The sequence below is a fragment of the Lissotriton helveticus genome, chromosome 10 (genome assembly GCF_964261635.1).
Source record: "Lissotriton helveticus chromosome 10, aLisHel1.1, whole genome shotgun sequence".
Classification (NCBI taxonomy): Eukaryota; Metazoa; Chordata; class Amphibia; order Caudata; family Salamandridae; genus Lissotriton; species Lissotriton helveticus.
Window position 1 is genome coordinate 800,883,313 of NC_136071.1, and position 24,021 is coordinate 800,907,333.

The 24,021-nt window shown below is 46.8% G+C and overlaps 1 protein-coding gene across 7 annotated transcripts in view; it reads right to left on the reverse strand.

Annotated features, from left to right (window-relative positions):
• WAC (WW domain containing adaptor with coiled-coil) overlaps positions 1-24,021 on the reverse strand; it is a 676,706-nt gene that overhangs the window by 46,545 nt on the left and 606,140 nt on the right. For all 7 annotated transcript variants that reach the window (XM_078663389.1, XM_078663395.1, XM_078663393.1 and 4 more), the window contains one exon: positions 11,640-11,767. In XM_078663389.1, coding sequence (XP_078519515.1) covers positions 11,640-11,767 — 128 coding nt within the window. The remainder of the gene's footprint in view (positions 1-11,639; positions 11,768-24,021) is intronic.

Here is a 24,021-nt window from a genome sequence, read left to right on the forward strand (position 1 = left end):
AAGCAGGTGGAGGGCGACTAATGGGTGGAAACATCCGGAAGAGGCCTTTGAAAAACTGTTGGATGACTCTAGAGGAATGCAGTGACGTGGAACCATCATGACGGAAACGGGAAAGTGCTGCCAGAAACACCTTAAGAGTGGAGTGAGAAAGTCCTGACTTTGCAAGGGATAGGAAAAAAGGCAGGATCTGTTCCGGTTTGGCGGTCATTGGATCCAAGGCTTTGGTGTGGCACCAAACACAGAAACGCTTCCACTTCAGCTGATAGGTTTTAATGGTGGATGGAGCGCGAGCGTGCGCCAACACTTCCCTGCAATCTGCGTCGATGGTTAGACGTGAAAATTCATTGTGTTCAGGTTCCAGGCATGGAGCTGGAGATATGCCGGATCTGGGTGGCAAATCTGCCCTCGGTTCATCGTGAGGAGGTGAGGCAGAGGATGAAGCGATATTGGCTCTTTCTGGGAAAACAACAGAAGGTCCGAGAACCATGGGCGCCGCGGCCACTTGGGTGCGATTAAGATGACATGACAGGGTTGAAGCCTCATCCTGTGCAACAGGCGCGGAATCAGAGGAATCGGAGGGAAAGCGTAGATGAATTTGTTCTACCAGTTGATCGAAAATGCATTTCTGCTCGACTCTCTGTGGGGATGACTACTTGCAAAGCGTTGGCATTTCCTGTTTGCGGCAGTCGCAAAGAGATCCATCTGCGGCTGGCCCCACTGGCAGAAAATGAACTCGAGAGTTGGTTGGTTGAGTTCCCACTCGTGATTGTCCGAGAGAGATCTGCTGAGTCCGCCAGAACATTGGAAACACCCGGCACATGGATGGCTGTAAGATGAACTCGCCCAGTCCCATATCTCCTGTGCTTGTCGGGAAAGCAGAAGGGACCTCGTGCCGCCCTGCTTGTTGAGGGACTGCATGCTGGTGCTGTTGTCTGTTCTCACAAGCAGAGATTGGCCCTGCACTAGCCTCTGGAACGATTTCAGGGCAAGGAAGATCGCAAGAAGCTCTAGGCGGTTTATATGCCAGGTGCGCTGGATTGCGGTCCACTTTCCTTTTACCGACATTCCTTCGAGGTGTGCTCCCCAACCCTCTAGGGACTCATCGGTTGTGAGCGTCTGAGTCGGATCTTGAAAAGACCGACCAATGGAAATGTTCGGAGGGTGAGACCACCATTTCAGTGCCACCTGAATACGGGGCGTGAGAAGGATCCGGTCGTTGAACGATCCTGAAATCTGTTTCCACTGCTTGTCTAGTTCCTCTTGAACGACCCTCATATGTAGTCTGCAGTTGGGGATCAACTGAATGCACGAGGAAGCCATGCCCAGGAATGATTTCAACATCCAGACTGAAACGTACAGCTTTGACTGTAGGAATCGTACAAACTTGAGCATGCGGTCCGGTCTTTCCTGGGAGACAAAAACTTTTGCCAGCTGAGAATCTAGCGAGGCTCCTAGAAAATCTCGTTGTTGAGACGGGTGAAAGTGTGACTTCTGGCAATTGATGGAAAGGCCCAAGTTCTGAAAGAGAGAGACACAAACCTGAGTGTGCTGATTTGCCAGCTGGAAGGTTGGGGCCTTTATAAGACAGTCGTCCAGGTATGGATAAAACTGAATGCCTTGCAGGCGCAGAAAAGCAGCTACCGGGGCCATGATCTTGGTAAAGGACCCTCGGTGCTGAGCGGAGGCCGAACGGCAGAACTCTGAATTGAAATTGCAGGTGTCAGACTGTAAAACAGAGGTACTTTCTGTGCCTGGGGTGAATCGGCACGTGAAAGTACGCGTCCTAGAGGTCGATCGTGGAGAAGAACTCTTCAGGATTGAGATAATTCAGAATTTGGAGCAAGGTCAACATTTGAAAGGTTTTCGACGTGATGAATTTGTTCAGAGCCTGCAAGTCCAAAATGGGGCGCCACTCTCCTGACTTCTTCTGGACTAAAAAGAAGCGGGAGTAAAAACCCTTGCCTCGCTGTCCTTGCGGTACCACCTCGATAGCACCTTTTCTGATCATTAATTTGACTTGAGCCAATAGTTCCGTGAATGGGGAGGTGGGGGACCAGAAGGAGGGCGATTGGGAGGAAATTTTGTAAATTCCAGGGTATATTCTTTGAAAATCACATCTAGGACCCATTGATCGGAGGTGATGTTTGACCAATTCAAGATGTAGTTGGAGATTCGTCCTCCAATTTTTACAGTCGGTGGAAGGTTAACGCTGGGACTGTCACTGTTTCTTTGCATTTGAACCACCCCTGTAGGTGGTTTTCCTTTGGTATGGTCTGGAGGAGGTCTGTCGATTTTGGGACTGGTAAGTATTCCTTTGACGGTTTTCAGTGTAAGAGCGATATTGGTTTGATCCACGAAAAGTGTTAGAATTGCCGCCTCTACCACGTGCCCCTCGAAATGGCCGTTTTCTATACTGGAGGGTTGCCAAAGCCTTGGCCGTAGCAGTATCCTTTTTGATTGATTCGAGGACTTCATCGACATGTTTGCCGAAGAGCGAATCGCCGTCATATGGTAGATAGAGTACTCTAGCCTGAACCTCCGGGCGAAATGCTGTAGATTTTAACCAGCCTTGACGCCTCAAAACTGCAGCTCCAGCCAATTGCCTGAATCCCGTAGAGGAGATATCAAGGACGAAGTCAATGATCTTTGAAGAGATCTTTTCCCCCTCTTGAATGATGGCTTGTGCTTCCGAACGGATGGCATCTGGCGGTCATACCGTCCAAGAATAGCTAAGGAATTAGCCGCCCTTGCAGTCGTGGCTGCCATGGTGGTAAACTTTTTCCCTATGGAGTCCAGCTTGCGGCCTTCCTGATCAGGGGGAGATGTGAGGTGTGGCAGGATTGCAGGACCTTTTTTGAGCTGCCCGAGTAATGACAGAATCCGCCTTAGGCTGTGACACTAGGCATGCCGGAGAATTTGGTGGTGCTTTATACTTTTTATCCAACCTTGGTAAAACAGCAGGGATCGAATTTGGTCGCTCCATCAATTTGAGGCCTTCCTCCCAGATATGGTTGATGATCGGAATAGTGTGGGCTTGCCGTTGAGGTAAGTCCTTGAAATCGTATAGAAAACAATCAGTCTGTTGAACTTCTAAAGTGAGGTGAAACCTCTTCGCAGCGCGGACCATTAAGGTATGGAAACTGCCAATATCCACAGGAGGCGAAGCTAAAGGCAACGTTGGTGGGGTCGAAGGTGTATGAGCCCTGTAGTCGTCCCACTCTTGAAGGCAGTTATCATTTTGATCTGAGTTGTGAGGGTCTTGATCCTCATTATCCGTATCCTGCTGGGTACGCACTAGTGACCTGGGTTGAACTGGTGCAGGAATTTGAGGCTGTGGAGGAGGTTGCGGCGCTGGAGAAACAGGTCTAGACGGTGGGAATCTGCGATTATAATCGTCCAGCATGTGCTGCAGATTCATTACCAAAGACAATGGTATCTGTGTCGCTTGTTCTGTCATAGGAGCCTCTGAAGTGTCCACCGGAAATAGATCTGTCCCATCTTCGACGTTCTCTTCCTCCTCTTCATCATAATCTTGGCACTTGATGTTTAGCTCTGATGGGCTAGACGCTTGGCCAAAGACATTGTCCACCTCTGAACCATCATTGGAGTCCTCCTCCGCAAGACTGAAATAGTTGTTCAGGAAGAGTAGAACCACTCTTGACCGGACTCAATTGTATAAGAGGCACCTTTTTAAATGTGGAAGCAGTGACCACTGTCAAGGTGGTAGCTGTGGCTAAAGGATGGTGCAACGTCGACGAGCCCGTCGACGTAGTGGTGGAAGATCCAAGAACCGGCTGGGAATCTGCAACTGTAGACGGAGTTGATTTTACCTTCGTCGACGAAGTTTTTTTCGCCGTCGACGGGGGTAGAGCCTTGTCCGGCGATGATGATCCCGTCGACGAAGATTTGGTAGTCGACGGTGCAGTAGTCGACGATGAGGGTCCCGTCGACGGGCCGCCGTCCGTCGACGGGACCCTCATCGTCGACTACTGCACCGTCGACTACCAAATCTTCGTGATGCTGTGTTCTTGGTCGACGACGAGGAGTGCGTCGTCGGATGACGCGTCGACGGTGGCTTCTTCGTCGACGGTGTTGATTTGGCAATCGTCAACAAGTTCTTTAAGATAGAGATAATGGGTCTCACCTCATGGGTCGTCGTCGACGAGGTGGACGTCGTCAACGTAGCTCTCGAAGACATTGAACATGTCGTCGTCGACGTGGAGACATCATCCACGGATTTCGTCGTCGATGTCGTCGACGGACGCGTCGACGAGCCAGTGCCCGTTTTAGAGGATGATGGCATGGCTTTGGACAGTGACGCCAGAGAGCCAGGTCCCGTAGGCGTTATAGGAGGCAAATCCTGTGGGGAGACATCTTTAGAGACTTCCACTAGTCTACTTTTCTTGAGAAAAGGAGAAGGCATCTCCATCTCCGACCCACGTTTCTGAGAGATCTTAGACTGGAAAAAAGAGACACTCTCAACCTCCGTGAGCACCGTGTCAGTAGTCTTCAACTTCTGTAGCCACAGAAGGAGACGGGCCTCTCTGTCCCATAAAGTTTTAGGTGGAAAAGTACGGCAGTACTTACAGGTCTTCACTTCATGGTCCGGGTAGAGACAGTAAATACATTTACTGTGTGGATCCTCATGAAAGAGACGTAGTTTTCCACAAGATGGACAAGGCTTGAACAAAGATTTCCTTGAGGAAGACATCTGAGAAGAAAAACAGCTATGTTTGAAGAAAAAACTGAGCAGAGCTCAGGGAGACTCCCTTCACACGACGTGCGGTAGAAATTCTGAGGTCTTGGGCTTCTGAGGAGAAGGTTCTAGAGGGAGCTACAGCCTGATTGGCTAGAATGTGGACCAATACCTAATGACACTGATATGTTACTAAAGTGAGTTCTCCCTTAGGCTTTCTATGGGCCTATTCTGTTCTATGGTACTTTTAAACTTTATATTTTTTCTACTGCATATATGTATGTATTTATGTAATTATGGTAATTTTCATGTATATATGTATATATTACTGCTATTCTATGTACCGTGGGACTCCCAATTCGATGACGGGGAATATTCAAGCATGTGAATATATGAAAGACACCCCTAATACTGGAGAAGTATCGGTATATGGAAGTATGCGTCTGAGGTCCAAAGTTGCGAGGAAGTCTCCTTGTTGCAGCAGTGGTAAGACTTGTTGTAGAGTGAGCATATGAAAATGCTCTGATAAAATGTATTGATTTAGGGGCCTGAGGTCCAAAATTGGTCTGAGAGACCCGTCCTTTTTGGGGATGAGGAAGTATAGTGAGTATACCCCTGTATTTTGATGTTCTAATGGTACAAGTTCTATGGCCCCTTTTAGCAGCATGCTGATGACTTCTTGCTGCAATAAGTTCAGGTGTTCTACAGACATAGGATGGTGTCTTGGTGGAATGTTGGGTGGTGTGGAGGTTAGCTCTAGGCAGTAGCCATCCTGGATAATTAGCCTTACCCACTTGTCTGTAGTGATGTTTTGCCAGACTGGTAGGAACTGCTGTAATCGTCCCGACTGGTGTTGTGTGGTCTGGGCGTAGCGCTAAGAAGTCACTGTTTTGTGTTGGTAGAGGATCTGGTGGTATTATTCCCTCGTCCTCTGCCTTTGTTGTTATTGCCGCGGTATCCACCTCTATTGTAGGTGGTTTGCCTATTCCCTTTGTGGTTTGTGGTCTGCTGTGATGAGTTACCTCTTGCAGCACCTCTGTAATTGGAGCGACGAAAGGAGCCTCTATGTTGTTGGGACTGTAAGGCTCCCATAGACTTAGCCGTCTCCGTGTCTTTTTTCATTTTGTCCAGGATTGTATCTACAGCTGGACCAAATAAATAGTCAGGATTTATTGGCTGGTTCAATAAAGTAGACTGGACTTCATTTTTGAAACCTGAAATGCGAAGCCACGCATGTCTCCTGAGCATAACACTGGTGTTAACAGATCTGGCCGCTGTATCTGCCACGTCTAGGGCACATTTAATGGAGGCGTTAGTTATTAACTTTCCCTCCTGTACTAGGTCTTCAGCCTGTTCTTTGTAAGGTTCAGGTAAATACTGGAGAAGTGTCTCTAAGGTGTCATAGTGTGCCCTGTCGTACCTAGCTAACAAGGCTTGCGTATTAGATATTCGCCATATGTTAGCAGCTTGAGCAGCTACCCTCTTCCCTGATGCCTCAAAGATCTTTGATTCTTTGTCAGGAGGTGGAGCTTCTCCAGTTGTTTGGGAATTTGCACGTTTTCATGCATTGGATACCACCAAAGAATCCAAAGGCAGTTGTCCCTTAATATATGTGGGGTCTACTGGTGCTGGCCTGTATTTTCTCTCTATTCTGGGGTTAATAACCCGTGCCCTAGTTGTTTCCTTAAATATGTCACCTGCATGTTTAAGTACCCCTTTTAACATAGGTAGTGTTTTGACAGATCTTTCTGATGTGGCAAAGGTGTCAAAGAGGAAATCTTCCTCAATCATGTCTGCATGCATTTCTACAATGTGATGGAGGGCTGCCCTTTCTATTAGTGCATTAAAAGCAGCTGTATCCTCTGTAGGAGAAGGCCTAGCAGGGTATGCAGGTGTATCTAGAATGCGTTGAGTCACCAGGATGTACTGGATCAACCCATGGTTGACCATGATTGTCTTGGTCAGTGTCTACTGGGTAATTGTATTCCTCATTATATTCATCATCGACCTCTTCATCTGAGTGTGTGGGTGTATATGTGTATGGCTCAGGCCTAGTTGGTTTAATAGGCTCAAATAGAATAGGTGAAGTAGAACAGTCTGTGAGAAGTTGGCCTGATATGCAGTGCTCACTATTCTAGTGATCACTATGTATCAGTCCAAACAACCCTTATTGATGATTGGTTGTAAGTCAACCTTATAGACCAGCTATCCTAGTAGCATGGATACGAGCAGTCTAAGGCTAAGACTCTAGAGGGCGTGTTAAGCCAGCTGTTTTACCATCACATTACCCCTTGAACACCAAGTGAAAGGACACCACACAAGTTGTTATGAAAATAAACAGATATTTATTTATAACAAGACTACCCTGAACTCTTTATGAGTCAGGGAGCTAAGCACAATACAAAACTCTTAAGAAAATACTTTAAGTCGCACAATTTACACAAATGCCCTAGGGGCACGAAAAACCATATACACAGTAAGTGGAATGCGAACTTGCTAGCAGGTAAGTAATACTTTTCTAGACTTAGGAATCGCTAGGCCTACAATTCTAAACACTGGGATTAGATGCAGGAGGCCTGTGGACGTCGTGTGCAGAGTGGGAACTCTCACGCGTAAGGCGGGAAAAAGTCTATGGAGGCTAGCAGTTGCAAAGTTACTGTTCTCGGGCGAACCCGACTAGGTGGGTCGAAAACGAGAGTGGATCCGAACACTTAGGGTGTTGGACTATGCTGGAGCAACGGAGTACTCAGGTTACCTAGCCCAGGGGCTGCGGCTGCATAGGGTTGAAGTTGCGTCGGAAACCCTCGTTGAAGATCCAGGAGCCTGAAGAAAGAGTTGCTGGCAGGCGGCCAGTGAAGGAAGTTCGGAGTGATCCAATCCTGGATCAGGGAAGAAGAAGACCTGAAAGCAGAGGGGACCAAGTTCTGAATCACTAGCCAGTGATTAAGGGGGCACCAGGATGGCACCGGGCGAAGTCACCGCAGTCAGGTGAGTGGGCGCTGCTGGGCTCTGCAGTCTCTCGGACCAGGAGGCGTTGTCGGCGACCAGGATGGAGGTGCGAGCTGTCCCACGAAGGTTCTAGCTGTCGACGTCGCTGGACCCAGGATTGGGCAACAAGTCTTGGCAAATGCAAGGCCCACGCGGTGGACCTAAAATGGCGTCTTGAGTGGACCAGGAGGGTCCAGGGTGCTCCTCTGTTGGAGGGGAGCAAGGGCTAGTCTGGAGCAACCAGACCAGCAGTAGTTGTCGTCGTGGAGCGTCGTGTGGGGGCCACTAGCCAACGGGCAAGCGACCTGGACAACGCGGTTGGCAGCAAGGAGCAGAAGGGCCCCACGCAGTTCTCGTGGATGCAGGGGGGCTGAACTTCGGTGCTGGAGCTGCTCAGGGTCGGGGCTTCTCTTACTCCAAAGCACTCAGTCGAGGGTCACTCGGGAGTCGTGCTGGACAAGCGTCGTGCAGTTCTGAAGATGGCCGGTCCCTCGAGGTCTCGTCACACCCACGGATCACAGCTGGGCTGATGATGTAGGTTGAGGTCAGAGGTGCCAGGGAAGCCGGTTCTCGTCGTGCTGGAGCAGTCTTGATCCGAGGGAGAGACTGGCAACAAACCGCGATGCTTGGTTGGTGCCTGCTGCTGCAGGGTGACTACTCCTTAGTCACAAGGGAGAATCTTGGGAAGAAGTCTTGAGTTCCTTTCGTGGAAAGTAGTTTCAGGATTCAAAGATGATCTGATTTGGAAGGGGGCCAGTTCCTACCTTTATCCTGAAAAAGGGGGCTGGCACGCGACTAAGTCCTGCCCTATGGGTGGGACTAGGAGGGGGGTGGTTACACCCCTCTCCTTTGGCGGGCTTTCCCCAGGCCAGGGGCTGGAGTGCCCCTGGAACTGGTTTCAGCCGGCCTATGCACAGTGAGCACCGGGGTGCCACTTGCAGTCACCTTCCTCTAAAGCCCTGCCTACCTAGGATACACAAAATCCTGTCTGGGACGGTGCTGGCACCGCCCCTGACAGGAAACCCTTTGTCCTTGCCTCCTGCTCTGGGAGGACTCCCAGCAGCAGGAGGGCAGACTTGTGTCTCGGTGGCAGCATCCATCTTGTGGAGCTGAGGCTATGTCTGACTTTACCCGGGGTTACAGGTTACTTACATGTCGTGTCCCTCTAGAAGGGTGGAATGCTAACCCCGTCGCCAGAATTGGCGAGGGGTTAGTATTCCAATTCGTATGACACCTTACTCGACATGTTTTGATAAAGCGATACCAGAGTTGGCATATAACCGCGAGGATTATAATGCACTTAAGAGTATATGGTATGCGATATCATGGAAACGGCTAAGGGATGGATACCGAAAGCCGCAGACAGGCTCAGCTCATGCCAGAGCACTATCTCACACGATTCCAAGCACTCTGCCTTCAGGATTGTCAAGGCCTGCCATAGGAGTGACTGATAGGAGATCTGTGTGTCCATTTTTAGGGTTAGATATAGGTATACTATATCTAAAGCAAAGGGTGTTTACACCACCTTGCCCCGGCTGTCAAGCATCCAGTTGTGTCAGATTTGGATGGCCAGCCAGGGGTGGCATAATACATGCTGCAGCCCCTGGTAGGCCCTGGGTACACCTATGCCCTGGGTACCTAAGGTACACTGTACAGGGACTGATAAGGTGACTCAGTATCCAATTAGATATGTACCTAAGGTACATGGAATCCGTTTTACAGAGAGAGCAGTAGGCCTGGGGTCCTGAATAGCAGGGCCCCAGGTCAACTAAGTCAGAAAACCAGCAAAACACCAGGCAAAAAGTTGGGGGCAACCATAGTCAGGGATCTACCTTCCATCTACCTTCCTACACAGTCCCTTTTCTTTTTGAGTGGGATGACAAACGTCTATCAGTTTCTGGTCTGGTTTTTCTTTTGTAGAGTGTGACTTTGCCAGAATTAGTGTCAATGTAAAGTTTTGACTGTTCTTCTGTTGAGGGGTCTGGCGTTTTTGCCAAGGTCCTTGGTTTCGTTTGTTTGGGTTCGATACCGCTTTTTGGGTCGACCGCCTTTGTTTTAGAGGAAGCTGGTAGGCCAAACTTGATTGGTCCGAGATCCCTCGGTGTTACAACAGTCTTTTTAGGTTGTGCCTGTTTCTTCGGAGCCGAAGTTGTTATCGTTTCGGCGTTTTTTGTCGAGTCGATAGTACCTTTCTGACCTTGTTGCATCTTCGTAACCTGTTGTTTCGGACCGATGCTTTTTGGTCTTGGCTCGATGGCCTTCTTTGGGTTGATTTTCTTCGGCTCGATTGTCTTTGGTTGCACAGCCATTGGTTTGTCGACTCTTTGTTTGGGTTCGACAACCTTCTTCGGATTGAGTCCCTTTTTTGTGTTGTCGGCGCCGATCTTGTCGGTTCGACGGCCCTTTGTTTTGGAGTGGATATTGGTGCGCTGGCCCTCGGCTCGGCGACCCTTGTGTTCGACTCCGATGGATCGACATAGTTTGGTCCAAAGACCGTATTGTCGACGATCTTCTTTGGGATCGACTCCGATGGATCGATGTAGTTTGGTCCGAAGACCGTGTAGTCGATCAGTTTCGGTTTTGGTTCCATAACTTCCGGTTTCGATATCACCACTTTCTGAGTACGTTGGTCCGATGGCTCTTTTCTAATATTTTTAGCCGAGCTGTGTCACGGGGCTATAGAATGGGTTTCGAGATCTTGGCTAAGGCCTTCTGGCCATGCCTCGACCTGAGCCTGTGGAACCATAGAAGTGTGTGTTTGGGGTGTCGTACTCACGGTTGGCCCCGTTTCATCACTGGAGTCGTCTTCGACGGTTCCGATCCCTTGTTTGTCGTCTCCTACCTAGACGATGTCTTCTTCTTCGTCGACATAGTAGTTGGAGTCATGCTCTGAATCTTGATCCGACTGTTGATCTGATTCTTCGGCTTCGACGAGATCGTCTTCATCGTCGAAGATATTTTCCGGCTCCGGCGCTGGTTTCTGCATTGTTAGCCTAGAGCGGCCCGTCGAGTCCAAAGTGTCTTTTTGGATCGAAATTGGGCACAGGCTAGCCAGTCGGATTCATTATGTTCTGGAGATAAACACTTGTTACATATAGGATGTTTATCTATATGTGGGTATTTTGAATTACAAAGAGGGCATCTTTTGAATAGACTTCGTTGTATTGACGACTGGTCCCTTTGGCGTCAAGAAGGCCCGCGGCCCGATTAGACGTCCCGAGTTGAATAGACTGTAGATAAAGCTGTCGGCACCGATTCGAAACAATACCGAAGGCCTTTAGAAAGTTGATTTTAGATTCCGAACTTCGAGTAAAGGAAAGTACATCCGAACCCAATGGCGGGAAAAAACAATCTGAGGATGGAGAGGATGCCCATGCGCACTGTAGTCCAGGGGAGGAGCCACCTATCTCGTAATACTTCAAAGACTCTTCCAGGACAACAATGTGCAATCATCCGAACCCAACACTAGGCGGCGATCTATGCACAGATATGAATTCAGCAGCCCACATGCCTCGAACCCAGCATTTCTTGATTTATTTTTTTGTTATACGAGCCAGGACAAGGGAAGCGGAAAGATCAGAGCAAGGATTAGTCAAACATTGAGTCAGACAGTGGTCTGAAGACTAATGTTTAATGGCAGTACTAGGATTACTGGACCAGAGAAGGAGGTAGCACAGTTGGTTGATGGTAATTGTCAAGGCTTTGTAGGCAGGTAGCTCACAGACAGCAAATTAATTGCTATCCTTTGTGATTGTTTGTTCTTAGTGTTTAACAGTCTCATAACTGCGATTGTCGAAGTATAAACAAAATATACAACTGTCAGTTTGGGCTCACATATTTTTCTCTCACTAGTGCTTTACTGCAAAATAACTGGTGTAGATAATACTAAATTCATACATAATCACACACAAATTCACCCCTTGTCTGGAGTTAAAGCCATTTCAATAGGGCTTACCTTTGCTCTCGTAAGGTTGCCTGAATTTCGCATACCCGAACTAAAGATCTCAAATTTTTTAATTCCGTACAAATTTCTGACATATGAATGCTTCCCATGTTATGAGATTCCTCACGCAACCTTGACGCCTACATGAAAAAAACATTGAAAAAGCAGGTTACAGCAGGACTAATGTAACTAATGGCAAGTTATTTAAATACATGCTATATTATAAAAAGGTGCACATCTACAATAATAGATTACAAGAAAGTACATTTCCAAGTGATCATACTTAACACTTGAACCACTTAAGAAAACTAAAAGATTTTCCTTTTAATTAAGTCCCAGGCACAGTTGCCTGGGTACTAAAGTTGTGTAAGAAGTATGTATCATTACTTTAAATTTGAGTGTAAGCAAAAGAAAAATCACAGCTGAATTTCAAGATTTTAGCTCTTACCAGTGTGGTATTATGTGAAATACTTCTTTTGAAATGGATGTTGAGACGGATTTAAGTTATGAATGTTTGTACAGTTTTGTAAAATGTTTGCAGTCCGATATTGCTGTTTGTGTTCCTGATTGTATCCCACTAGTGTGACTCTTATTCCTTACTTATGTTTCAAATAATATAATTATGCAACAGAGGTTTCTTTCTTTCTAGTTGGGAGTACAGGAGACTGTGCTATGCATGAACGTGGTTACTTGATATATTGACAATCTGCAACCCCTTCTCTCATGAGTTGGTTTTTCCAGTTAATGTCTCTAGAGAGAAGTTGACCTTGCAATCTACTCATCAATCATGAAAAGTGCAATAAGAAAGTACATTTCACCACACCTGATGAAACCCTAATTACTTCAATAAAAACATTACTGCACATTCTGCAAAGTAACACTCAAGCAAATACACAGATGTGTCTTGGTTGAGCTAATTTGTAAAGGAGTAGAAATAAAATAATGCACCCCTATTTTAAATCGAAAGCAAGAAAAGTTAACAGCTTGAATTAGCAAAACCTAAAATTCAAATTTCTTGAAGGCAAGAACTTAGTGAATGGGAAAAGGCGAGAGATACACAACTGTATTAGTGATTTTTTAAATTTCAATTTAAATGGTTTAATGACAATCTTATAGGTAAAAATGAATTCTAATGTGTTTAAATTCATATTAGGGGAACAGTCTTGTGGACCTACAAAATGCCATCTCGGAAAAGGAAACCCATGCAGGCCCTCTATGTAAAGATGGGAATAGAAAACAGTGATGACTTGTTAACAAGTTTTAAAAAGAGTGGCAAACTGCAAATGTACTGCAGCCGCACCAAACTGGAGATAGGGCAGCACTGGAGGTTTGTGATCAACATCAAGGTATTTTTCAAAAGAGTGAGAGGTGTGTCATGGTGACTATCTTCGATCACTCCTCCAACAGGAATTTGTTAAACAGTCAAATTTAAAATACCTTGCAAACTTGCCCCCCCTATCGGGTACCTAGATTATAAGCAGTTTGGGCTCTGTATGGTGGTTTCATGGGCAATTCTTTTTAGATGAAATCTGTGCTTGAGGGGAGGGCAAGGTAAAGGGCAAATTGGTATAAACAAAGGATAACTTTGTAAGGAGATTTAGTGGTGAAGGACCAGAGAACAGCCAAAATGAGGAGTGAAAGTGGATTAGAAATATTCTCAGTGTTGCTGCAATAGTTGTGCTTAGGCCAATGCTTATAATGGATGACTGGCAAAATTAAAGCACAAATGAATGCATAAATGACTAATGTTGACATCTTTAACTGCTTTGCTGCGGCCTTAATTACACTGCGGTGCTGAGAAATTTGACGTGTGCGTGATTTGGACGGCCCACGGCCTTCCTCCGCACACGCCCACCGTGACGTTTGACGGCCGGGGGCCGTCCGACGCACGGAAGAGGTTAAACAGACATCAGTGACATTACTATTTGAAAAAGTGTTGCATGAAAGATTCTACTTTGCCATAGAGATATCAAAGGATAAGACCGGACATCAAACAAATCATGAGGTCCTCAATCAATTGACATGCTGCAGCACCACCAAGGCCATGTGGATTAGGTATAAAAACTTCCCAGAACTGGAAGACAAGGGACAGCTGTTTACATCCCATTATAATAACCTTAGGCAGGTAGACTGTGCAGCCAAAGACTAACTCGGCAATGTTCTTGGCATTTTGCCACAAGAAAATGTTACATCCCAAGGTGGCCAATTTCTTTGATACATGTCCTTGAGAAAAATTAGGTATACATCCAATGCAATGAAGGCTTCGGAATCTTGTACCACTAACCTCACACACATCCATACTTCTAGCCCACCACTTTCTATCAGAAGAGAGGTCGTTTTCTCTGAAGCTAAAATTGCCAAAGTGTCACTGGAGGGATTTTGTTTTTGAAGGCATCAAGTGGTAAATTGCAGGATTTTATGCTGTAGCCTAGGTTAGACGTTTCAACCAATGGCAGATTAATACCGCTAACAAAGAATTATCGAGGATTTCTCACGAAGTCTGGATAGAGCAATTATAAAAAAATCCAGAGGCAACTGTGGGACAGTGGTTGGTACACAGTTCACATTACAGCAATTAGTGCAAAAGAAGAAAAAAAAAATATTTATCTGCTTTCATATTCCTGAGGTGGGTTCTCACATACCATCCTAGCACAAAGCAGACCGGAATCTTCCACATGGAGGTTTCCAAACAGACAGAAGGCCAACTCAAAAGAACCACCCTACAAGGACTTTGCACATGTCTGACCTTAGAGGGCACACGGGACAGACACTAGTTTCAACTGGTGGCCTGTGTTAGGAAGGAAAATGCTACTTACCAGTATGCATCTGTTCTTGGCATGTAGAGCTGCAGATTCTTACACTGTGCATTAGATCGCCACCTGGTGTTGGGCTCGGATGATTGCATGTTGTCGTCTTGGAAGAAGTCTTTGTAGTCACGAGATAGGGGACTCCTCCCTTGGACGATAGTGCGCATGGCCATCATCTCCATCCTTCGATTGTTTTTCGCCATGATGGGAAATGATGGAGTTTGTAGAAAGAAGGAAGGATGTCCATGCGTGTATATCTAAGTAAGATAGAACTGTAACAGATACAGGCCCCGGGGAGGCGGGTGGGCGTGTAAGAATCTGCAGCTCTACATGCCAAGAACATATGCATACTGGTAAGTAGCATTTTCCGTTCGAGGCAGATGAGCTGCAGATCTTACACTGTGCGTAGATTGTACAGTAGTGCCTCCCCTTAGCGGTGGTCACCTGTATCTGTTGCAGTAGTTTGAAAAGTGTTTTCAGGACAGCTTGGCCTACTGCAGCTTGCTGCTTAGCTTGTACATCAACACAATAGTGTTTAGTGAAGGTGTGTGTTGTAGACCATGTTGCTGCCTTGCAGATGTCTTCTAGGGGAATTTTCCCTAAGAAAGTCATGGAGGCTCCTAGTTTGTGTGTGGAGTGCGCTCTAGGAAGGACTGGTAGTGTACGTTTTGCTTTTTGATAGCATATTTGTATACATTTTACAATCCAATTTGCAATTCCAGCTTTAGAGATGGGGTTGCCTTTATGTGGTGGAGAGAAAGCTACAAACAATTGCTTTGTTTTGCGAAAGGATTTGGTCCTATCTATATAATAGAGGAGAGCTCTTTTAACGTCTAGTGTGTGTAGAGCTCTTTCTGCTACAGAGTGTGGGTTTTGGAAAAACACTGGTAACTCTACAGATTGGTTTAAATGAAACGGAGTAATGACTTTTGGAAGAAATTTGGGATTTGTCCTGAGAACCACTTTATTACGGTGTCATTGTAAAAATGGTTCTTGTATAGTGAAAGCTTGAATCTCACTTACTCCTTTAAGAGAGGTAATAGCTACTAGAAAAGCTGTTTTCCATGTGAGGAATTGCAGTTCACATTTGTGTAGAGGTTCAAAAGGTGGCCCCATGAGCCTTGTAAGAACAATGTTTATGTTCCACATTAGAGAGGGTGGTAACCTGGGAGGAATGATTCTTTTTAATCCTTCTATAAATGCTTTAATAGCAGGCACTCTAAATAGACAGATGTTGTCTATTTTGTAAATATGCTGCAATTGTTGCCAGATGTAGGCGTATAGATAAATATGCCAAGTTACATCTTTGTAAATGTAGAAGGTAACAAATTCTATTTTGGATGGAAGCATCTAGGGGATCAATTTGATTATTGTTGCAGTAAATGGCGAATCTTTTCCATTTAGCAGCATAGCACGCTCTAGTAGTAGGTCTCCTGGCTTCCTTAATGATACTTCTACAGTCTGGTGGTAGGTTAAGATAACCAAACTAAGACCACAGGAGCCAGATCGCCAGATTCAGTTGACTTGAGTCTGGATGTCTCCATGGTTCTGCGTTAGCAGGGATGGTGTCAGACGTAGCGTTTGGTGTGGAACTAGGGATAGTTCTAGCAGAGTTGTATACCACGGTTGGCGTGCCCATGTGGGAGCTACTAAAATCAGTTTGAGCGACTGTTGTCGTAGCTTGCGCACTATTAGAGTATTAGTGGTAGTGGCGGAAAAGCGTACACAAATCTGACTGACCAGTTCATCCATATCGCATTGCCCTTGGACAGTGGGTGTGGAAACCTGGCGGCGAAGGTTGGGCATTTTGTGTTTTCGTGTGTGGCGAACAGATCTATGTCTGGATGACTCCACTTGTGAAAGAATGGTTGAAGAACTTGTGGATGTAGTTCCCATTCGTGAATCTGTTGTGTCTGTCGACTTAACAGATCGGCTATCTGATTGTGAACTTCTGGAAGGTGTTCTGCTAACAGATGTTTTGTGGAATGGCCCATCTCCAAATGTTCTGTGCAAGCTGGGACAGCTGTAGAGTGCCCCCCCCCCCCCACGTTTTTGTATATAGTACATAGCTGTCATGTTGTCCGTCTGGATTAAGAAAGCTTTGTTTTGTACTTGTAATGTTTTGAGTGCTAAGAATATTGCTAGCAGCTCTAGGTGATTGATATGGAACGATTTTTGTTGATTGTTCCATTGCCCCCGAGTTGTATGAGGTATGAGATGGGCTCCCCATCCTGTGAGAGATGCGTCTGCTGTAAGTACTATTTGTGGAACAGGTTCGAGGAACGGCCGCCCTTTTGTCAAGTTTGTGGTGTTCCACCACTGCAGAGAGCGATGTTTGCGACTGTCTACCAACACCAGGTCTGTTAGTTGTCCTTGAGCCTGATTCCACTGTTGTGCTAGGCATTCCTGTAACGGACGCATTTGCAGTCTTGCATATGGTACAATGAAGATGCCATCATGCCAATTAGTCTCATGAACACTCTGGCTGGGAGAGAGTGTTGATGTTGGAACTTTGTGACTAAGGCTTGAATGCTCTGTATCCTTGTTGGACTGGGATACTCTAGTGCTGTAGACGTGTCTATTGTAGCCCCTAAATATTGATGTATATGAGAGGGCTGTAGGTGCGACTTGGTGAAGTTGATTGTGAACCCTAAGTCGTGCAATGTTTGAATTGTCTGATTTGTGTGTTGGACACACTGATTGAATGACTTGGCCTTTATGAGCCAATCGCCTAGATATGGAAGACATGTATGTGTTGTCTTCTGAGATGGGCTGCTACTACTTCTAGGCACTTTGTGAACACTCGCTGCAGTTGTTACCCCGAATGGAAGGACTTTGAATTGATAATGCTGTCCTTCCAGTACAAACCTCAGATACGTCCAGTGAGAAGGATGTATAGGAATGTGGAAGTAGTTGTCTTTTAGATCTAGTGTTGTAAGGAAGTCGTCTTTTAGATCTAGTGTGGTAAGGAAGTCACCTTGTTGCAGCAATGGGAGCACTTGTTGTAAAGGGATCATATGAAAATTATCTGAGTGTATATAGTGATTGAGGGTCCTGAGGTCGAGAATTGTTCTTAGTGTCCCGTCCTTTTTGGGTATTAGAAAATACAGCGACTAAACCCCTGTTCCTTGATGTTGTAAAGGAACTATTTCTATTGCGTCTTTTTGAAGAAGTGATAGGACTTCTTGTTTGAGCAGCGCCAGATGTTCTGCAGACATTGGACGCTGTCTGGGTGGTATGTGTGGAGGGGTAGCTGTAAGTTCGAGGCAGTAGCCATACTGGATAATTTGTCATACCCACCTGTCTGTTGTGATGGAATTCCGGACAGGTAGGAACTGTGTTAGTGTGCCCCCCACAGGAGTGGAGTGCTGTTGGGGGAGCAGAGGGAAGTCACTGTTTTGTGGTGGAAGAGGAGGTTTGATTATTGTTGTTGCCGCAACCTCTTCCTTTATTGTTGTTGCCTCTATAGCCTCCTCTAAAATATCCTTTACTGGAGGATGCCTGTGTATTGGACTTGACGGAAGCTGTATGGTCTGCTCCAGTTTGTTTGGAGCCTCCTCAATAAAAGGAGCGACAAAAGGAGCCTCTAGCTTGTGTGGATTGCAAAGCTCCCATTGATTTGGCCGTATCTGTATTTTTTTCATTTTCTCAAGTGCTGTGTCTACCTCTGGTCCTAACAATTGATGTTGGTTGAATGGCTGATTTAAGATGGTACTTTGTACTTCCTGCTTAAATCCTGAAATGCGTAGCCACGCATGTACAAGTAGGACACTAGTGTTTACAGCTCTAGATGCAGTATCCACTACATGCACACGTGATTGAGGCATTTGAAATTAACTTGCCTTCTTGTATAAGGTCGTTTGCCTGTGCCTTATATTGGTAAGGTAGATGTTGTAGTAATTTTTCTAACTGATCATAAAGAGCCCTGTCATATCTTACAAGGAGGGCTTGCGTGTTAGCTATACGCCATGTATTAGTAGCTTGTGCAGCTATCCTTTTGCATGAAGCATCTATCACCTTAGATTCTTTATCAGGGAGTGGTGCTTCACCAGATGTCTGTGAGTTTGCTCTTTTCCTATCATTTGAGACAACTAGGGAATCTAAGGGTAGCTGTCCTTTAATGTAGGCTGGATCACCAGGAGCAGGCCTGTACTTTTTCTCAATTCTAGGGTTTAGGATCCTAGCACGTACATGATCTTTAAATACCTCTGGAGCATGTTTGATGACCCTCTTTGATCATAGGCAGAATTTGAACAGACCTTTGTGATTGTTCAAATGCATCTAATAAAAAATCTTCCTCTGCCTCATGTGAATGCATAGTGACAGCCCTATTCAGTAAGTGCCCAAAACCCTATTCAGTAAGTGCCCAAAACCAATATTGTCTTGTGGGGGAGAAGGTTTTGATGGATGACTGTGGGTCAGGAATGTCTGGCACATCTTGTGGGTTTGGGTACTCCCAATCTGGATCATCAACAGGGTAGGGAAAAGGCTCGTCTGGGTCTACCCCCCTCCCCCTATGCTATACTCAATCATTTTGAGGTGCATGTGGTGAAGAATGAGGAGGAGTGTGTTCAGGAAAATTTAGAGGTGAATTGTTAGGAGGAACAGGAGATGAAGGAGAATGAAGTATAGGAGAAGAAGGGTGCATAGGAGATGTGGCAGAGTCCTTCTTGACAGGCACTGCAGGTGTAGGTGCTGTGTCTAATTTTCTCTTCCTGTGTGGTGTAGTGGATACATGACCTGTGTTTGGGTCATTGTAGATCATCTTTTGTAGAGGATCAGGTTGGAAAAGTTCTTCTCCTTGCGGAAACTTTGCAGGTGCCGATATTTTCGGTTACGGGCGTGGTTACTGCTCATCTTTAGCCTTAGGAGTTGTAACTGTGTCCTTTGGCATAGATTTCTGCACCGAAGGTGTTGTTTTCGGAGTCGTAGGCTGTTACGAGGGCTTGGGCGCATCGGAATCAGACCTTGTAGGTTTCGGTACCAAAGATATTGGCTTCGGAGTGGAAGCTGGTCTGGTCGGCTTCGAGGAGTCAGACGCTGGCTTCATAGTTTTGTCTTTAGAAGTCGACGGTTTCGGAGCAGAGACTTCTTTCGGTTTCGGTGCCGAGGGAGCTGGTGGGATCGGCATGTGTGGATTGCTCGGTAAGGAGCTACCGGAAGGCTTGAGTGTTTTCTTCGGCGGCAGACTCGATGGCGGGGCTTTTGAAGTGTGTTTTCGGTCGCGACTGGTCCCCGGAGGCGGAGTGTTGACCTTTGCCTTCGATTTGGGTGGTGGGCATGGGGCCGGGGCAGTAGTACTCACGCGCTGACCCGATGGTATGGAGTCATCTGCCTCCGATACGATTTGGAGATAGTCTGAATCTTCTTCGGGAACAAGCAGAACTTCTTTGTCGAAGATATCCACCGGTTTCGGGGCCGATCTCTGCATGTCGTGTCGACGGGCCCTATGATCTCGAATGGTTTTCTTGGATCGAAAGGACGCACAGGCTGTGCAGCTGGATTCGTCGTGTTCTGGCGATACGCACAGGTTACACACCTCGTGATGGTCACTGTGTGGGAACTTTGTTCCACAGTTGGGGCATCTTTTGACTGGTGTCCTTTCCATGAGGTGTAGGCCTCACGGCGTGGATAGGCCCACCGGTCCGCGTCGACGACCAGAACGAGCTGATGGGAGTCGAGACGATGTTTGTCAATATCGAAAATAGTTTGGTGGAGTTTGAATATGGTTTTACGCGTCAAAGTACTTGAAAAGTAGATTTCGAACCGGAGCGGAAAAGTTTCATCCGAACCCAGTGGCAGAAAAAAACAATCTAAGGATGGAGCCGATGCCCATGCTCACTATCGTCCAAGGGAGGAGTCACGTACCTCGTGACTACAAAAGCTTTTTCCAAGACGACAACAACATGCAATCACCCGAGCCCAACACCAGGTGGCGATCTAATGCAGTGTAAGATCTGCAGCTCATATGCCTCAAACACACACACACACACACACACACACATATATATATATATATATATACACACACACACAGATCTACATACATATATACCTATATACATATACACACTTTCTTTTTAATGAGGGGACCCCCAAGGGATTGTGAGAAAGTGCCCTCTTTCTGCATGATTGCCCCCACTTTTTGCTGAATTGCTCATGTGCTTTGACCGAGTATGGCCTGGGCTCCTGCTGATCAGGTACCCAGGGGCCTACGTTCTTTCCATAAAACTGCATTGAAGTCTAAACCCGATTAGCATCTCTGGTCACAGGCCAGCCCCTGGTAAATGGTACCACAGGTACCCGGGGCACTGTGACCACAGAAGGCCTCTAAGGGCTGCAGCACTTATTGTGCAACCCTTACAGGTCCTGTACCATTACACCTACACACAGCCTTTGCAGGCTGCGTGTTTTGGTGCAGAACAAAGTGAAGAGTCAACACGGCACACCTCTGTGTGCCATGCCTACAACCCGCTGCCCTGGCATCGGTCAGTCACCCCTCTAGCTGGGTGCACTATACCAGTGGTGAGGGTACAGGTGCATGAGACCTATACCCCTACAGTGTCTAACTCCATTCTTAGACATTGTAAGTGCAGTGCTGCCATTAAGAGCACTGGGAGTTGGTCATTACGAACTCCACAGCACCCTAATGGCTACACTGAAACTGTAGTTTGTTATCAAACTTCTCAGCACATTAAACCCCCACTGATGCCAGTGAGGTATTTAATGTAAAATGCACAGAAGGCAGATTAGACATGCCCCCTGAAAACTAACCTACCACTAAGGTCAAGGTGAGTGGCTTTCAGCAGTCGCCACCAGACATGTTTCTGGACCCCTGGGTCGAGAGCCTGCTGCTCTCTGGGGTCTAAAACAAAGCACATCCTGGAACGAGGTGCCAAGCCTCCTCCCCAGGATGGGCAGGGTTCACGAAGGGGAAGCTTCAAAGGCTTGCTGCCTTTTGTGAGCTTCTCCAGGCTACTTACTGCTTTCAGTAACTGGTCCCCACTGGTTCTGACCCTCACTTTGGGCGGGAGAAACGGCAGGAAAAACAAGTGAGGAAGAGAGGTGTGTCCACCTCTGCCAACTCCACTCCCCTCAGGTGGGGGAGGTGAAGTGAAGCACAACTCTCAGTCCATGCCATCTTGAAGATGGGGGGACTGAGCCAATCAGGAGGGTGGCATAACAGGGGGGTGTACCAACCCCAGGGAAGGGACCCATTGCTCCCAACCTTTTTACCTACCTGTAACACCCCTAAATCTAGAATTTAGGGGCACCCATGAACCTTGCTTCCTCCGACAAGAACTAACTACAAGAAGAAGAAGTAGGACCGAACAGCCGTGCAGCAGCTAAGATGAAGACACCCACTGACTTGGCCCGAGCCCTACTGGTCTGTCTCCCCCTCGAACTGGCATCTGCAAAATCCCGGTGTGTCTATCAGCCAGCAACCTCGAAAACCCCGGAGGACCTGCCTGCCTTCAACCCCAAAGACTTGGTCTCCCGTGAACACCGGATCTGTTCACCTGCAAACTCTGGCCCCGGCCAGAACAACAAGTTACCTACCTTCGGTAACGCTTTTTCTGGTGGATACAGTATCTGCCTGTGGATTCCTCACCTTAATATCCCCTGCGCCAGAATTCCACGGAAATTTTTCCTAGCTCCCCGCGCCAACAAGGTTGTCACAATGCCATGGCTCCGCATGGCGTCACCGGAGCCATAAGAGGATCACATCGGCGTGATGTCAGTTCCACCCATTTTTCCGTGCCACCGAGGCAAAACGGGCGGACCGACCATAGAGACAATGCATACATAGAACATAGAATTCACAAAAATACACCCAGTGTAAATTGAAATAAGAAAGCAAAGAAAAGCTGACATATAGACAAATAGAGGCAATACAGTATGACTACATAATGAATATGCTACTTACCAGTATGCATCTGTTCTTGGCATGTAGGGCTGCTAACATTCATATCTTTTACATTAGATCGCCGCCTAGTGTTGGGTCCGGATGATCGCACATTGTTGTCCTGGAAGAGTCTTCGAAGTATCCTGAGATAGGTGGCTCCTCCCCTGGACTACAGTGCGCATGGGCATCGGCTCCATCCCCAGATTGTTTTTAGCCATTGTGGCAGAGATGGAGTGTAAAGTGTAAAGGATGTCCATGCTAATGATTGAATGCAAGAATATGTCTGCAGCTGCGACAGGCACCGGGGAGGAGGGTGGGCGATATGAATGTTAGCAGCCCTACATGCCAAGAACAGATGCATACTGGTAAGTAGCATATTCAGTTCGAGGCATGTGGGCTGCTAAATTCATATCTTTTGCATAGAATATACAGCAGTCCCTCCGTTAGCGGCGGTTGCCCGTGCCAGCTGCAGAAACTTGAAAGAGTGTCTTGAGAACAGCCTGCCCAACAGCTGCCTGCTGTTTGGAATGCACATCAACACAGTAGTGTTTTGTAAAGGTATGTGGTGTAACCCATGTGGCTGCTCTACAGATGTCGTCTAAAGGAATGTTCCCCAGGAAAGCCATGGATGCCCCCAATTTGCGTGTGGAGTGCGCCCTTGGGGGTATTGTTAAGGTGCGTTTAGCCTTTTGATAGCAGATCTGGATGCACTTAACCATCCATCTGGCTATTCCTGCTTTGGAAATAGGGTTGCCCTTGTGTGTGATGCGAGAAGGCAACAACAAGTTGTTTTGTCTTCCTAAAGTGTTGTGTCCTGTCAATATAGTACATCAACGCCCTCTTAACATCCAAAGTATGGAGCATTCTTTCCGCCACTGTTTGTGGGTTTTGGAAGAATGCAGGCAAGTCAATAGTTTGGTTGAGATGAAACTGTGACACCACCTTGGGAAGGAATTTGGGGTTAGTACGTAGTACCATCCTATTTGGATGAATTTGTATGAATGGCTCTTGGATTGTGAGCGCTTGCAGCTCACTGACACGTCTCAGTGACGTAATAGCAATAAGGAAAGCCACTTTCCACGTTAGGAACTGGAGTTCACACGAGTGTAGTGGCTCAAAAGGTGGTCCCATCAGCCTGGTGAGGACCACATTGAGGTTCCACACCGGAGCTGGCGGTGTTCTTGGGGGAATGACTCGTTTCAGACCTTCAAGGAAGGCTTTAATGGCAGGCACTCTGAAGACAGAGAGATGTTGCCTGTTCTGAAGATAAGCTGCTATGGCGGATAGATGTATCCGAATGGAAGTGTAGGCTAGATTGCACTTATAAAGATGTAACAGATAGCAAATGATGTTAGGGATAGATGCATCTAGCGGGTTTATGTTATTGGCTGTACAGTGAAGGACGAAACGCTTCCATTTTGCCGCATAGCATGCTCTGGTAGTTGGCTTCCTTGCCTCCTTGATGATGTCCATGCATTCCGGAGGTAGGTGAAGGTAGCCAAACTCTAGGACTTCAGGAGCCAGATCGCCAGGTTGAGCTGTTGCGGATCTGGATGCTGAATGTCTCCATGGTTCTGCGTCAAAAGCCTGGGCGTTAGGCGCAGCCTTTGATGCGGCACCACCGAGAGTTCCAGAAACGTGGTGTACCATGCTTGGCGTGCCCACGTTGGAGCAACTAGGA